An 18,117-nucleotide genomic window follows, 5' to 3' on the forward strand; every position below is an offset into this window, starting at 1 on the left:
TTCCCTAAAGCAAGGGGTGCAATGATGATGCTGTTGACTTGTAAACAGAAGTCAAAAGGAAATTCAAGCTTCCGTCAAGATTCATTCCAAAGATAATAAAAAAAAGGAAATGATGGAATCCCTTTTAGAGCTTTTGGATGGATTCACTTGTGCTTTGGCTGTTCTCTGAATTTGTAAGGAATGGAGAACAAAAGTGAAATTGCAGGCTCCCAGTTCATAACCACCTTAGCAGCAATTTCAACATCTTATGCTTCCAGTGGCTCCTTTTCTCAAATCATCATTTGTTTCTTTCTTACTTTCATGCATTTTTGTTTTCTTTCTCTTTTAAAAAAATTTTGCAAAGCTACTATCATCCAGTGCTCCATGACATTCAGCATACATGTTTTATATTTTGGTGTATAAAATTAAGCATACTACTCCTGCCACTGCCTATCTATGTGACCTGTGGGCCTAAGTTTCCTCATTTGTAAAATAAGGGAATTGAGTAAGACTTGCAGTGCTCAAACTATGTTCTATCCCAGGGTTCCTCAATTTGTACACTGTTGATAATTTAAGCTGGATAATTCTTTGTAGTGGGAGGCTGTCCTGTTCATCAAAGGATGGTTAGCATCACCCCTGGCCTCTACCCATTAGATGCCTGCAGTACGACTATACTCTCTTCCCTGGTTGTGAAAACCAACAATTGCCAAATGACACCTGGGCTGAAAAAGTCACTAATTAAAGCAATGGTTCTCAAACTTTGGTGGGTATCAAAACCCCTGGGGAACTTGGTAAAAACATAAAGGCCCAGACTGGATTCAATTACAAAGCCAGAGCCTCTGGGCTTTTTTGTTTGTTTGTTTTTTAATTCGCTTCTAAATACACAACAAAGTTTGAGTACCACTGTTCATGAGGAATTGTGTTGATGAAACGGTTCTCAAAATATGATTCTTGCACCCAGAGCCTCAGCATCACCAAGGAATTTGTTAGAAATGCACATTTCTGGGCTCCACTCCAGGCTTGGTGAATCATAATCTCTGAGATGGGACCTAGTTGTCTAAGAAATGGCCCAGGTAAAGAAGAAGTGAATTCTTAGTAAACCCAGAAAGACATTCAGAAATGCGAGAGAGGACTTTCTCAACACAGCATTGATACCATTATGTAGAGCATTGCCTGGAATCAATTGCTCCACCCTGTGTGGCTTCTATCACCATATGGTCATGAATTTTGTCCTGGCTCAGCCTTAAAAGGCAGATCAGATTTTCCTTCTTGGGGAGGGGAGATCTGAGGGATGGTACATCTCAGACTCATGAATCCTCTATGCACCTGGGCCCTGACTCATAGACTAACTCTTTGGGCTATGGCATTGACTCTAGACCAGTGGTTCTCAATCTTGGCTTCCTATTGGAATCACTTAGGGAACATTTAAAAATCTCAATGCTCAGGCCAAACCCCAGGCCAATTAAATCAGAATCTCTCAGAGTGAGAACCAGATATCAGTATTTTTGCCTTCTCAAATGATTCCAAACTTCAAGCACATTTGAGATGCCAATTGAACACTTTCTATAAAGTCAGATAGGGTTTGTACAGAGGGAGAAAAGGTAATAGGACATGCAGAAGGTTTGAAAGCAAATGTCAGTTTGGTAATCAGCATAAAGTTTGGTATGGCTACAACCTGTAAGCTTTTGGTTCTGTGCCAGTGCCAATTCGTCCCCTAAGTTTTCTTAGATCCTTCAACCAGAAGCCATCTTTGCAGGCTCCACATTTCTATAGCACTTTGAATCTATTCTAACATCTGCCATTTCTATTATATGGTAGATGTTAGACTACCCCTTGTATTATAGCCCTTTCCCCCACAATACCTACTTTGAGAGTAGGTATCCAAAGATATAAATTTGACATATATGTGGATGATGTGGAAATGTCATGGAATGTAGAGATAATCCATAGCAAAGCATCCTGGCACTTTGCCCTCAGTCCCACAGCAGGACTTCCTAGCCAATATGCTTCAAAACTTTCCACAAGTGGATTAATAACTCCGGACTCCAAAGTCTTTATCTGACAAGAGAGACAAATCCTTAGAGCAAAAGTCTGGGCAGATGACCTAAGCGCACATTCTGGAATACTGAACATCCGAAGTATTGAGGACATAGCTCCAAGGTGAAGCTTTTCCATCAGTGGAATAAGCCAAATAAGTGAGGTTTGGTGGAGAAAAGTAATAAGAGCATGATTCTTTGGGGTCCCTTGGAGTTACAGAGCGAAGGCTGTTTATGGCCAGAGTGGTCAAACCCAACAAAATGAGTGAAGGAATGAGCACGAAACTCTGGCATCCTCCTGGGCCTAGTGGTGATTCCACAGAAGAACCTTCTTGGGGAATTCATATCAGCTACACGATAAGTGTTCTTTCCTGTTGCCCTTCCCTCTTGTTCACCATCCCAGTGGCCAGGGAGACTTGGGTGAGATTGCTACAAGCACTAGGAGACCACAGGAATGTTTCCAGGAGGCAGGCTGGAATCAAGGGTCCAGTGCATAAGCTCTCAGGAATCCTTGTGAGAGTGTGAAGCCAAGGAACAGGAAAGAAGGGAACACCTTGGCTCAGAAGGTATTTAAGAGGGAGGAGAAACAGAGGAACAGGAAAGCCTCCAGCCTCCAGCTAGTCCTTTGGAGTCTGGCACCCATTTCTGTCAGCTTTCCCATTCCTAGACTGATGCTCATTGCTTAAGCCCTGGGAGTACTGGATTTATTAAATTGCCTCTTTGTTCAACTCTTGCAAAAAGAACTTAGATCTGAAAACCGTTTGACGTGTTGTCTGCCATAGTAGATGAGGAACCTAAGGCTCAGTTGTGCAAGTTTACGGCGTTGGTAAACTGACCGAGGCAGAATGTAAGTACAGCCATTCCAACAATTCTCTGGGTCCTGTAACGCCCTGCTCTGCGCAGAAAGGTGGGCTATTCACTGTTCCCGTGTCCCTACTCCCTGCCCCAATGCACAGACACCCACCCATACAAAGTGGGATGAGAAACAAGGGTGGGACCTTCTCTAAGACAAGGAGCAGTAAGCAAGCTTTGATTCCAAAGGCCCAGGGTTGAGTCCTTCCTTCGCTTTTTCACAGTTCTATAAACGTGGACTAAACATTTTTCTCCTCAGGCCTCCCAACGGGGCCAACGGGCCCTCTAGGGCTTTCCTCACAGCCGGAGAGGGAGTTTCCATGTGAAGGAGGAGGACGCTGCAAACTGCGAGGTCACGGACAAATTTCAGAAAATGATGAAAGCCCTATCCTCGCTAAGCCGGCTTTTCTTCTCTAAAAAGGGAGTAATCATGTCCTTTCTGCAACCTCGAATGGACCCCACGCGTCAGGCTCTGCGCCCCCGGGCTGGCCCCCAGCGGAGCTGGCTCTCTGGCTGGCACTGGGGTGTGAGGGCCCTGGCCTCCCGGCGGCTGCAGCCGGGAGCCTGCAGGGCGCGCGCTGAGCGCCGGCGAGCGGCTCGAGGAGGTTCGGGCAGCAGGAGGAGCGTGTGAGGTGTGGGCGTCCCTTTAAGAGCGGCCGTCCGAGCCGGCCTCCGCCTCTTAGTCCGCCGAGCGCCGCCGGTCACCTGAGGCTCCCGGGTCAACCGGCTGGCGGCGGGGCCGGCGATCTCGCCCGCGGAGCCGAGAGACGGGGCCTGGACGCCAAGTGCCCAGAGCCGACTGCGAGCGTGGCCGGCCGGCGCCCGTCCGCGGCGGAGGATGCGGGAGCGTATCTGGGCGCAGCTGCCGCTGCTGCTGCCCTGGCTACTGCTGCCGCCGCCGCTCTGGGGCGGCCCCCCGGACGGCCGGTGCTCGGAGCGCGAGCCCGAGCCCGGGCCTCTGCAGCCCTTCGACCTGCTGTACGCCAGCGGCGTGGCCGCCTACTACAGCGGGGACTACGAGGTGGCCGTGCGCGACCTAGAAGCGGCGCTGCGCAGCCACCGACGCCTGCGGGAGATCCGCGCACGCTGCGCCCGCCACTGCGCCGCGCGCCGCCCGCTCGTGCCTCCCGGCGCTGGCCCAGGGGCCGAGCTGCCCTTCTTCCGCGCCCTGCTTGAGCGGGCGCGCTGCTACCGCAGTTGCCAGAGCCAGCGCCTCGGGGGCCCCGCATCCCGCCACCGCGCCAGCGAGGATGTGCGCAGCGACTTCCAGCGCCGAGTGCCCTACAACTACCTGCAGCGGGCCTACATCAAGGTACCCAGAGCGCACACCTCACGCCCCCCCGCTGCCCTGGGATGCGCTCCAGCCCTCCCCGCGGCTCCCGTCTCTTGGCCGGCGCGCTGCTCCTTAGCGAGTCTGACTGGGTCTCCTTTAACTGTTCTGTCTCATGTGTGGATCTACATAGCTGGTGGCCCGAGCTCTGTAACCAACACTCGATGAATTTGGGCAAGCCATTAGCTCTTTCGGCATCCACTTCTCTCTCAAAAAGAGGACTGTACTGATAAGACGTTTAAAGTACCCATTCAGCACTAATGTCTGAACGTTGGTAGAGCCGGGTCTAGTATAAGGTCTCCTCTCGCTTCACTCCCTGGTCTAGCTTCATCCAGTTTCTCTTCCATCTCGGCTCCCTCATCCCTCCTACAAGCTAGTCTGCACCTTTTCTTTGAAGTTTAAAAGAGAGCGGTCTCAAAACAGCAGAGTTAAAGGTAGGCTTGCTCCGAAACCCATCCCTCTGTCTTTTCCCCTGCACTTAGCACAAAAAGGGAAGATCAAAGGTTAAAGAGGAGGTATGCTTGGAAGAGGTGAATCTGTGTGAGGCAGTCTCACTAAAAGTGCCCAAAGTGCTGACTCTTTCTCCTTTGATAGAAGGCTCCAGTTTCTGGAGGTAAGCATCGGACTGAGTTATTCACCACCAGATGCTCCCTCTTTCTGGTTTTATTTTTGTGTACTCAACTTGCCTGAAGTTAGTGCCAGGAGGCAGACAGTGTATATTGACATCTTCCCTACATTCACAGTTTTAAAGATCTATGTGAATGCTTCGGCAGAGAGAATTTAGCCTGTGTTCCTCAATCTCCCACTCTCACTCATCCATGTTGCTTTGAACTTACACTTTCTCCCCCTTCTACCTTTCTATGTCAGTATATCAATGTCTGTTCTCCAGCTGTTGGAGAAGTGGCAGCTTTGGGGGTTGGTTGGTTATGCCAGCCAGTGGACCAGGCTGCATTTCTGGAGTGGTGAAAATACACACCAGGTGCTGATATTCTAATGTCTTTTGCAGCTCATCCCACAAGGTCTCTGAGCTCACAGTTGGTAGGGCTCTCTGCAGATTTGCAGTTTTGGGTAGAGTTCAGGAAATCACAACTGTAACTAACTCTTTTAACTCCCAGTGCTCTGGCTAAGTTGCTAGATTTAGTATCTTGGGCAAGAAATAAGGAGAAAGCCTGAATCCTTTCCAGGATTTGTCTTCTATTTGCTTGTGCCTCCTGAAGTATTTGCTGAGGCATGTATTAAGTATAAATCTGCTTTCTTTTAAATGAGTGGCACAGTTTTTGGTGGTCTTAGAGAAATCAGTCAATAGCAGGCAGAGAGGGGCTTGTGAGTACCCGACAGCTGAAGATATACTAAGCTAGTTCCCAGAGCAGAATGTGGGTGGTCGGGTTTGGTCCCCCTGTAATACTGTCTTCCCAGGAGTCTCAGATGTGAGGTTGGTAGTCCTGCTGATTGTTCTGTCACACATCTTGGGCACATTTTCCTTTCTCAGGTCTGGAAAAGGCATGCATATTTATTTTCACTCCTATAAAAATAAATAACCACGAGGTAACTCTCAAAATGTGAGTGTCTTTGGTTCTGTAATTACACTTGCTTCACTGCTAATGTTAACATTTATCATTCTCCTGCTCCCATCTCCTGGTTGGAGGTCAAAGAAGATGAAGCCATAGGTTTAACATGCCTCAGTGTTTTTCAGTGAATTAATTACAGGAGATAGTCACTCACAGGTAGCTCTGTGGGTGAACTACTGGCTGTGGTCTGATGAACCAATGAAGTTTGAGAAGTCCTTTCAAAATTATGTGAGTTCATGTGCTGATTTCTGTTTTACTGGCAATGTTTCTGAGAGCAGAACAAATCTTGCATCTGCTTCCTGTTCACCTCCACTCCGATAGGTACAATTTCTACATAATTGATGATCTCTTAAGGAGGAAATCTTCTTACCCCTTTGGAAATTCATTTTTGATGGGCTGGAGTTTACAGGAGCATCTTTATGAACATCGAATAAGGTGTTCCCTCCCCGCAAGAACGCCACAATTTTAGCCTTTGCTTGGCTTCTTGGGAATTTCACTCATAAATGCACACACACACACACACACACAGTCTTCTGAGAGCAAAACAGAACTCTCAAAATAACAGTATCTTTGGGCTCTGACAGGTTTGAATCCTAAAGTGTCCATTCCCTGATGATAGAGGGGTTCCCTGCATATACCTGCATATGATCATGGTACCTTGTGTTGCTTACTTGCTTTGGACATCAGTGATCCAGTCTGCATTTGAAAAGAATAATCCTGGACCAGATTGAATTCAGTGAGGACTTTGTAGCCAAGATTTGAGAATTGTGAATCCTGTAATATGGTCAGAACTAGCAGACTTCCTAGAGATAAGGAAACACATTTATTCTCAGCTAGGGGTTTGCAAACTGTAGAAGCTCTTGGGAGATGCTGTTCCTCCCCCAAATCCCAGTTAGTGAGCTACTGATGGAAGTGGATTCTTTATGCTAGAGTGTTGGAAGGGAAAGATTGAGAATTGTGAAATCTAAGGCCTGTTGAGATCAATTTCTCATTTCACAGATAAGGAAAGGGAAACCCAGACAGGGGAAGGGGCTCACCCAGTGTCACATATGATTTGATTTGATGAATTGAGCACAGGACTGGGAGTCAGGGGTCTGGGCTCTGCCAATAATTGGTCATGCCTGTGCACATCCACTGTCCCGTGGAGTCATCTCAGGTCCCAGGGAATGCTGAGTCCCCAGGGCTATCCTTTTGCCAGATTTGGACAGCTCCAGGAATGAGTCAGTCCTTGTCCTGTGGGGTAACAGACACTCACTGCATTTATCTTAAGGGCTATTCTGTAGAATCTTCCTTAAGCCCTGGCATGCTGGGAAATCCTCTGGACAGCTACGAGGTGGTAGTTCCGCTTAGATCCTATCCACACTTTTTTGTTTAAAGGCAGGGTGAGACTCTTCAAACTTTCAAATTTTATTATTTCAGATTGTAAGATATAACTCATGATTCACAGCCTAAAGCCTAAGATAAAGCTTTTATCAGAGCAGTCTCTGCTCGGAAACCTTCACTGGTTTCCCCTTGCTTCTGTATAGAGCCCACAGTGTTGAATACAGCACCCCTCAGCCTGGCTGCCCCTTAACTTTACAGGCTCAGTCTCCTCCCGCTCTGCCATCCTTCAGCTAGAGGGAACAATGGATGCTTAATCTTACGTGTCTGACACTTCTGCACATCTGGGTTTATTTATTCTTCTTTGGGAGACATGTAGGCTCTGGCATGGGGTCGATCTGGGATTGAACTTTAGCTCTTCAATCTCTAGCTCTGTGACTGCGAGCAAATCACATAAACTTTCTAAGCTTTAGTTTCCCCATCTGCAAAATGGGTAGATAATGGGACCTACCTGATTGGTTTAAGTTTAAGAGAGGATTTATATAAAGCACCAGGGACAGGGCCCATTTCTGTTTCCAGAAACACTGGAGATGTATCTCTTATTATTATTAGTTATAACAGTAGATTTTCCTACCCTCTTCTCTATGTGTTCAAATGGTAAGTGTACTAGCACAAATATACCTATTTCTGTGAGATCCTCTTTCACTCTCTCTGCAACCCCCAACAATCCATCATTTCTCGCTCCTCTGAATGTCCACAGGAAAGAATATGTTCCTCTCATATCATGTTTCACTTTTAACCTTGTTTTGGAGAAATTCATATATTTGTTCATCACTTAAGTGAGCTCCTTGAGATCAAGAATGATCACAGTCATTTTTGCACCTCCTAAAGTAGGAGTTTCCAGATCTGGAAGATCAGCAGATGGATGATTATTATGAATCCCCTGGGCATTAAAAATGTGATTTAAAATTGGAGATTTAGGTTCAGTAGGTCTGAGTTGGGTCTCAGCATTTATATTCCCCCCAGATACCTAAAACAGGGGGCAGTAGCAGTAAATGCTCAGTGTATGTTTGTTGAATGAATGATAGTTTGGTTGCTCATGTATGAAATATTGTTGGAAAAGATTTCTGTGTGGCGGCAGGAGGTTTTCTCAAATTAGTTATTTGGTTTCCTGGCTGGTCAGTTGGGGGAGAAAGTTATAGAAGGACTGTAGATTGCTTGACTTTTCACTCTCTTCTACTTGCAAGTTCCGGCTAATGTTGCAAACCTCCTTTCCCTCCCCCTCCATTTTTTTTTTCTAATTTAATCCTTATTTCCTAAAACTATGCTTCGGAAAATTCTTGACACGCTGTGCCTGTTTTATGTACATTTGTGGAATTTAAACAAATGTAAGCGAGATCCTTTTCTTTTTTTTATCTGTGTACTTTATAATCGGGAATACTTTGACAGTATCTGTTTTTCTTTCAGTGTTCCCAACCATTTAGTAAAAGAAAAAAAAAAGACAACCAGTGCTGCTTATTTATGTTTTTTACTTAAAACAAGCTTGCCCCTCCATGTTTTGTTTCTAAGTTGGTGCTTTGTGCTATTTGACCTTTGTTTTTCTTCTTAAGATTGGTGAGGGGGGAAGGAAATGCAATTAAGTTAGGCAATTCTATCTCCCTCCTAGAGTCAGCTCCCCAAAATTCCTTTTTCTTGACCACAATTTATTTTATTAGTGGTTTCTAGAAAAGAGAAAAAGTAAGTTCAAGGATTTTCCTCGCTCTTATTCTGCTTTATCAACTTCTTTCTCTTTCTAGATGAAGGCCTTTAAAAAAGTTTGAAACGTAGGCCACATGACATGATACATATTCTGTTAGTTCAGAATAAAAACTTTTCCCAAATCCCATATTTAAATCTCTTTTTACCTATATGTAGACTATGTACATTTTGTCCCCAAATTATTTCAAATAGGAGGTTGATTTTATGTCTTCTTGAAATAGTTGTTTTGAAGTTTCCTAGTGGTTATTTCCTCAAGGGATGAGACTTTTTTTTTTCTTCTTACATTTGGAATTTTTCTTTTTTTTTGAGCTTGAATCATCAAAATCCACTAGTCATCATCTTTCTGTCCCACGCCTTAGGAAGGAAACCTGGGAGCTTCTTTGTGTAGCCAGCATTTAGTTCCTGTGTGCTAAGGAGATAGAATTTCTATTGTTTCCTTCCAGGAGGCTGACCATTTGAAGGCCCAGTCAGCTCTTTATCAGTCATCCATTGTGATTACAAATAGTCAGTGCCACAGCAGCTTAAAATTCAATTAGATGAGGGAAGCACTTGCTTACAGGTTTTCTCCTATCTCAGTCTGGCGAAACAGGTATTCCTTTACAAGTTTTAATAAAAGAAAGTAATAAACTGCTTGTCTCCACAGATCCCATCTCTGAGAACCAAATGTATTCTGTCACGAATATCATTTGCTCGGTGATAAACTCCAAAGGGATAGGTGTGTGGTATTCTTTTGGGAATGTTTGATAAAATGTCAGTTTGCTTCGTGGATGGAGTTTGAAAATTCTGAAAAGTGCATGGGTTCACCTAAAATGAAAACTGATTGGATTTGGTGTAATAATGGTTCTTTTGTATTACTAAGGAAGTGAGTAAACTTGGGTGTCTTAGAATCCCAGATCTCAGAGAGCTGGAAGGAACTCCAAGAGAGCATCTTGTTCAACCCTCTCTCTCCAAGTTAAATAATTGGTTTGGGGCAGTGAAGCAGGGGTGAGAGAGGGAGGGATAAGTATTTTCCTGAAGAAATGCAGTCTTGCAAGGGTGAGGAGTGATAATTATTAAAACGGTAAAAATGCTACAGCTTGAAGGAACCTCAGAAATCATGAAGAAGTCTATCCCTGTCACTTAATAGCTGATGACACTGGCCTCAGAGGTTCCATGACAAATCAAGGAGGGTGAGCAAGTGGAACTGGGTTGGAATGTAAATATTTTAATTTATAGTCCAGTGCTTTTCCCGGACTCTGTGCAGTGGGTATTGCTACCTCCTGAGGGGCAGTCTGGTGAATCAGTGGTGCCACTGAGACCTGCGGTGGACCTGGTGCCTCCAGCAACAGTGCAGATACAAGGCCCTGCTTCCTGGACTACCCCACCCACCCTGCATTTTCATTCACGTGATACGTTGGCCACTTAGCCAAGAGTCACCGTTGTCTGGTGGAAAATTTTGCATTTCTCATTAGGAAAAATAATTTCTCCTGTCTTTTTTTCCATTCAACTTTTCTCCTATAATTCTTTTTCTGTCCTTTTATGCATCCCTCCTTTCCTGCTGTCTGACTTCCTAGCTATGTAATTTCCATGAGAGCTGGCCCTCATTTGCCAAATGGCCCAAACGCATCTTTAAAAAAAAATGATTTGTAGTCAGCCTTCTGCGTGGTATGTTTCAGTGCCGTGTGTATGATTTTTGGGGTTTAGTACTGAGGAGAGCTGCAGGCTATAGTCAGAAGAAGCTGATTTCACTTGACCACACCCCTCTCTGCTTTACTTTGTTTTCTATACTTACTTCTCTCTTTCTCTCTCCTTTCACATTCCGTGTCTTACGGATGATCCACACAGTGAAATTACATCTGCAAAGGAGAGGGTTGTTGGGATCAATCATGGGAGGAGAGAAGTAGGTAGTGGTAGAGGTAATGTTAGGGCTTTGGTTCTAATAAAATGAAGGCCATACAGCTTCTTATTTAATTTGCTTCACAGACATAGGCATCTACTGTGAAATACTTTTTATGTCCCTTTTCCCCATATGATTTGTGCATGAGTTGAGCGTATGTTGGGAAAGATATTCATTTACCTCTCCTCTCGGCTCCCCATCTTTCTGCAACTGCTCCCTGCCATGTTCATAGAACATTTGTGTCCCCATCCTCCCATTTTAAAGATGGGAAAATAAAATCTGAAAAAGAATCAAGTTGTCCAAATTTATCCAGCAATTTAATGGAAGAGCCAGGATTAGAATCTAAGAACCCCAATTCCCACCTCTGTGACATTGCTGATGACCACTGTTTGTAAGACACACACTGAAAACACAAACTTAACAAAATTAATTTGATACACATAGCATGCCAGTTACATTATTTGCCAAATGGGATAGACCCTGAAAATAAAAGCTACCTTATGCAGTGTTGTTCCTTGCACTACTATTCTGCCCATTTCTGGGAAAAACTCGTAAACAGGCCCCTGGATTAACACTATTCCCCCAATAAATCTAATGAAAATGAATGAGGCAAAGAATCTTCTTTGGAAGGGAAATGAAGGTATAAGAGCCAGAAGGAGGGAGATCCAAGAAGTCAGATTTTCCAGAAGTTCAGGGCTATCAGAATGATCCTGCTGGAATTCATTATCTACAAATAATGGGTTGAGTTTTTGTGCAAGTAATGAGACACTGCTGAAGATTACAGTGTGATTATACTGGAACTCTGGAAAAGGAATGGAGAAAAGCAAAAGATATAATAAAATAAATAAATCTAAAACAAAACAGAGAAATTGTTAACAAGCCCTGAATCACAGGAAAGTTAATTCAGCCAATTTTGATTTATTCTTTCTGCTTGAATGCTAAATTTTTAGTTTTCACTTCGTCAAGATTAATAAGCTTGCACAAAAATATCAACACATAATTAGGACACCAGACACAGTGAATTACCTTAAAGCCAGATTTGGCTGTTTTCAAAAATGATCTCAAATTATAATATCAAAGATTAATCCAGAAGACCATAAAAAATTATTTCCCCACTAAAGTAAGAATTACTTCATAGTAATATTTTTCAGATTGAATCCAGGATCAACAATCAGCATTTGATTGTAGTACAAGGCATTTAGAAATGCCACTAGGGACAGAGACTTTTCACAGACCATTATTGTTTCTATAGGATGATCAAGGGCTCAGTTACACAGTGGAATCTGCGGGTATTCAGGTCAGTAGGCATTTAAACTGGAGTTTCTCAACTTTGACTTATTGCTATTTGGGACGGATAATTCTTTGTTGTGATGGGCTGTCCTGTGCATTTTAGGACGGATAGCAGCATCCCTGGCCTTTACCTACTCAACAGCAGTAGCAACACACTTCACCTTGCTTCTAAGCTGTGACAACCAAAAATGTCTCTATACATTGCAAAATGTCTCTTGGGGTCAAAATCACCCCACATTGAGAACCACTGATTTAAACATGTAGCCATATTTAAGATAACTGGGCATTGACATTAGACAAGTACAAATCAAGTTTTGGACAACCCATATGCTAGATGGCAGTATACCCACTGATGAATCATGATATTTATGAAAAAGTTTGGCTATAGCTTCATATCTTTTATGAGGGGCATTCCATTGGAAATAGAGCCTCTTTCTGCAAGATGCAAATCACTGGGCCTATGTCCCTTAGCTGGTCCTGCCCGTGGCTGCGCTGATTCAGCTTGTAGGAAAGACCAGAGTATCTGGCTTCTCACTACTTATTATCTGAACATGACAGGACAGGTTACTTTAGCAATACAAACTAACACCTTTCAATTGTGAACTCCAAACTCCAGAATTAATGTGTTTTTCATTCAACTCGGAAAATACCCGAACTCAGTCATGTAAAAGTAATCCACTGCAACTCTTGGTTTTCTTGGGGTTAGTTCTTTATCACATATACTCTTAGAAAGCAGCTTGACTCAAACCCCAAATGCCATCTTATAGAAGGCTGGAAAGTGGGGAAAATGGGAGGGCGTCAGAGGAAAGAAGAAATGATTGTGAGATTGAGAGAGAGAGAGTCAGAGGGTGTCTCAGTCCTTTTGGGCTGGTATAACAGAAGACCATACGCTGGTGGCTTATAAACAACAAACATTTAATTCTCAGAGTTCTGGAAGCTGGGAGGTGAAGATCATGGTGCCTGCAGATACGGTGTCTGGTGAGAATCTTGCTTTGCTGTGACCTCACATTGCAAGGTTTCTGGAGCCTCTTTTATAAGGGCATGAACTCCATTCATGAGGGCTCTGCCTTCATGACCTAATCAGCTCCCACATGCCTGCTCTCTAATACCTTGGGGACTAGGTTTCAACATATGAATGTTGGGGGAACACAAACATTCATACCATAGCAGAGGGAGATGTAGAAACATATGGAGGAAGATGAAGAGATGATAGCAAAAATTAGGTAAAGGAAGGCAAGAACAATAAATCAAGAAGTCCAAAAGCAGGACTCCACATGTGAAGGGAGTTTACACAAAACAAACATGGGGGAGGAGATATGGGGATATATGTATATGTAGAGCTGATTCACTTTGTTGTACAGCAGAAACAAACACACCATTGTAAAGCAATTATACTCCAATAAAGATGTTAAAAAGCAAACAAACAAACAAAAACAAACATGGATGTTGCATCCTCTGAAATCCATGTCTCTGTAATAAAACCAATCATCTGGAAGCAGATGTTGGTCTTTCTTCACTCCTGTAATGCCAAAGGCCCCATACTTGGCTGAGATGTTTCTGCCTTGATACAGCCCAGGGTAGCAGAGCCACTCAGTTTCCTGGTGAAACAGAGAAGGAAGGAATGGCTTTGGGGCAGATTCCACATGTACAACAGTGAATATTTACCAACTGTTAAGGGAAATGCCACTTTGCCATTTCAGGTTTCTTTGAAATCCTAGGTGTAGCCAAATGTTCCCCATTTCTTCATTTTGCAATAGGGGAAACTGATTAAATGGTTACATGGTATATCTGAGATCACACAGCTAGTCGGTAATAGAGTCAGAATCTGAATCCAGGTTTTTCTGATGACAAAACTGGAGTTCTTTTTTACTTCTCACACTTCGGGTTTTGACATGAAACAGGCCTATATTCAAAAGAGTCCTGCCTTTTATTAGTTATGTGACACTGGAAAAGTTCACATATATGAACCTGAGTTTCTTATCTGGAAAATGGGGATAATCACAGCACTTCACTGGCTTCTTGTGAGAAGTTAATTTAAGAAAAAGTGTTGTGGGCTTACTTAGGTCAACATTGACACAGAAGTACAGCTGACCCTTGAATGACATGGGTTTGTGCTCTGGGGGCCCATGATTTTTTTGGTAGTAAATACTACAGCACTATATGATCCCCAGTTGTTGAAGCCACAGATTCAGAACCGTGAATAAGGAGGACCAACTGTAAACCATATGCGATTTTCAACCACGCAGATGTTGGTGCTTCTATCCCCCCATGTTGTTCAAGGGTCAACTGTACTTATTCCTTGCCTCATAGCTGCTATGGAGAGAGAAAATTTGTAAGGGAATGTGAAAGGCAAAAGAATAGCTAGGCAAATGTATCATGATAAACTGAGACGATAATTACATGTACGGTAGGTAGAGAAAACTTGGGGACAAACAAAACAGGAACTTTACCTGCTCAGTTGGAGCTACTGACTTCAAGTTTGATTCTCTAGACATTGGAGCATATGCTTAGCAGTCTCCTTTCACCATTAGACTAAAACAAGTCATCTTCTTAATGAAAACTTGGGACTGCTGTTTGCTCTTTTGAGAAAAGTCCTTTTGCTCTCTCCCCATTACATTCTCCAACCCTCTGATTTCACAATTTCCTGAGATTGTGGCCTCTTCTTTGTATTTTTCAAAAAATAGACTCTGTTCAAACACATTCCAAACCTTCACTGTTTCCTATTAACAGATAAAATCTCTTCCCACAGATCAACACATCTTGGGAATTTTAAACCCCTTTAAACCTCTTCACCACCCTGATCTCAGGTACTCCTGGGAGATGGCCTAGGTGTGGGAATCAAAAAACATCTCATCACAGATACCAAAAATAAGACTGCTTCTTGTATAACAGTCAGGCAAGTGGAAGAGAAGCTCAAATAAAAATATAGTGAGTTATGAGTCCAGGAATCAAGCAATTTAGGCCCTGTCTCCAATGGTGGCACTAATGCCTTGAGGTCTCCATTTGGACAAGGGCACACAGTTGGACCAGATGGTTTATAAGAACTCTGCTACCTCTGCCTGAGATTCTAAAACACTTTAGTGGACTGGTACACTGTGAGCCAACCATCTACCTATGGAAAAGAAAAATGATGAGATAAGGTAATGGAACACAAAGCAGTATAATGGAGATAAAGGAAGTTTAAAAGGTCAAAAGAAAGGACGTACTTTCGGTGTGTCTGATGCTATAGTCCTTGCCTTTGGACAGTCATTTTAAAGTAAAGCTTGAAGAAGGGCACACTAATGTTTAATTTGGTGGTGCTTTAAGAGGTACAAGATAAACTAGGACACATTCAGGAAGGACAAAAACATATAGATAAAAGACTCAAAACTATGTTTTATGGGGAACAGTTGAAATAGGGATGAGTAGACTAAATAAAAAAAGAGGTTTTAAAACGATCGTTATCTGAGACAATTGTTCTTGATCTTTATGGCACCTAGGAATTGAACAAGTAGGCCCAAGTAACAGAAGTTACAGAAAACAGGACCTTGGCTCAGATATGGAAGACTTTCCTAACACTAACAGCTGTCAGATATAATAAATAGCCCAAAAAGAAGGTGTTCAAATATAAGTCGGGCAAATGCCTAAACAGGGAAGTTGCATTTAAGGTTTAAACATTAAAGCAATGTTGAGATAGATAAGATTTAACATATTTTCCACTCCAGAGTTAATAAGACTCCATGATCTTATGAAATGAAAATGTCTTATACCCACAGATGGTGTATCATTGAAGACATTTTCATTGGAAAAAATCTTACAGCTTTTTCTCTATCCTGCTTCTTAATTCTGGCTAATGTAATCTTAGACCATGGTCACCAGCACACTCCCTATAAATAACTTACATAAGGCAAAAAAGGAAAGGAAAAAAAAAACAGTGCCAAGGCCTTAAAACACACACGGAAACACACACACACACACACGGAATATTTAGCAGTAACAGTATCCATATGTATGATCTGCGTCAGTCCTTTGATTTCTGGCTCAAGTATCTCTGAGATAACATCTGAAAAGGATTTAATTGCATAGTACCAGTGAGAGTTTTAGGTTAAATGGGTAACAACTGATCAGAACAAACATGCTTAGGAATTGAAAGTGGGTGCACCTCTCTTAGCGAGTGTATTATGGTATACTCAGAAAAACCCAGTTTCATTCATAGAGCCTTGGCGCTGCTAATTTGCTTCGTTTGTGTGCTCTCCAGAGGCTAAATTGAAAACCTTGCCGTATTCCACACTGTAGTTCAGTTATCAAACCTTTTGCCAATGTCCATTCTGGTCAGTTTCACATATGAGTTGCTAGGGGGTCTGCCCAGATCATCGTATTTAAGAACATTCAAAGGATATTAAATGTTCCTAAAGAATGTTTAAAACATCCCTTTATCTGGCTCCCTCTCCTCTGAAATTATTTTTTTACTCTCTAATTGGGAGGGGGAGGAGTGCCTGCTACCCTTGGGGAGGAGGGGAGTAGAAGTCCAGGTTCCCTGCCCTAGGAGCTGACCAAGGCAGGGGGCAGCAAGATTTTTTTCCCCTGCTGTTTGGCTGGAGTTGGGCAGGTATGATCACAGTTGTTTCTATTTTGCTATGCCTCACTATTTCGGTTCTTTAACTAAAGGGAACATGCTTTGGGGGGGGGGCGCTTTTTTGTGTCTGCTCCCATTGGTATGTCCAGGTTGCAGGCAGGGTCCAATCTGGGATATAAGGGAGACAAAAAGAAAACCCAGAAAATTCACCTCTGTGTTCAAGGGGCAGGTCCTTAGCCCGTCTGCCTCTTCATGCCACTGTTCAGAATCTTCCTGTGTCTGTCCAGAGTTTTTAGGTGTACTCAAGAGAAGGTCTAGGGAGAAATGAATTTACTCCATCTTGTTCAGAATCAGAAGTCTTCATTGCAGATTCTTTAAGTGATCTTTAAATTATAGTGATGATGATGATGAATACAATTTGAGTGGACTTTATTTTAAAAAACACGAGGTAATCTTTGTTACCAATGCTTTACTGCAAAAAGCTACAGAGAAGCCTTTCTGATCTCTAATAAAAATCTAGTCAAATCTCATCACCACTTTCACCACAGCTGGGTTTATGTTAATGAGGTGACCTTTGGAAAGCACCTAAGGAGGGGGCTGGTTGCGGGGGGAACCAACGTTGATTGGGGGGTTGGAACTTTCAGTCCCACCCTCTGATTTCCAGGGAGGGGAGAGGGGCTAGAGGTTGAATCAGTCACCAGTGGTCAATGAGCTAATCAATCATGCTTGCATAATGAAGCCTCCATAAAACCTCAAATGAATGGGATTTGGAGGGCTTCTGGATTGGTGAGCATGTGGAGGTGCTGGGAGAGTAGGGCATTTGAAGAGGGCTTGGAAGTTCAGAGCCCCTTCCCCATACCTTGCCCTCTGTCTCTCATCCATTTGGTTGTTCCTGAGTTATATCCTTTTATAATAAGCCAGTGATCTAGTGAGTTAAGCAAAAAAATCTCACCACCACTAAATCAAACCTAAGTAGATCAACTGGACTGTGCTATGTTTCATATAAGGTTAAGTCTTTCCTTAGAGGTGTAAAAAGTCCCAGCCCTTTATAGCTGAGTTGCCACCCACCTGCCCTTTCACTTATTTATAGGTCCATAGAGGACACCCCTTTGGAATACTGTGATTTAACTCTTCATAAATAAATATGTGATCATTCCGGTTCATTTTCCCAATAGGATATTTAATAAAGATTTACCTACCATGTTACATATGGGAAACCAATTTAATTTAGGGTTTAGAATAAGAAAAACGCTAAGTAACAGCTCTCTTTTCTCTTTCTCACTGTCCCAAAATCCATATGACAGTTCCATAATCAATACTTCCTATGTTCCAGATTATTATGTGCAAGTCTTTGACCTCAACATGCACACATGGCTAACATCACTGATTTTTTACACTTGGTAGGAACTTGATGCTTGTTTGTTGAAATTGAACTATCAATTCTCCTAAGGCATGAATTTATCCCTTTAATATACTCCATATAGTTAGGCATTTAAAAATGCCACTCTGCACTTGGTCATCATTTTTTTTTTTTTTTTTTTTTTTTTTGCGGG

At 43.0% G+C, this 18,117-nt stretch overlaps 1 protein-coding gene across 1 annotated transcript in view; it reads left to right on the plus strand.

The window, feature by feature from the left end:
• The first annotated feature begins 3,510 nt into the window (after positions 1–3,510).
• Positions 3,511–18,117, plus strand: part of P3H2 (prolyl 3-hydroxylase 2) — a 161,662-nt gene continuing 147,055 nt past the window's right edge. Inside the window, exon 1 of the mRNA XM_007458067.1 lies at positions 3,511–4,179. Coding sequence (XP_007458129.1) covers positions 3,706–4,179 — 474 coding nt within the window. The 5' untranslated portion in view covers positions 3,511–3,705. The remainder of the gene's footprint in view (positions 4,180–18,117) is intronic.

Source organism: Lipotes vexillifer, unplaced genomic scaffold, assembly GCF_000442215.2.
Source record: "Lipotes vexillifer unplaced genomic scaffold, Lipotes_vexillifer_v1.1 scaffold1264, whole genome shotgun sequence".
NCBI classification, from domain to species: Eukaryota; Metazoa; Chordata; class Mammalia; order Artiodactyla; family Lipotidae; genus Lipotes; species Lipotes vexillifer.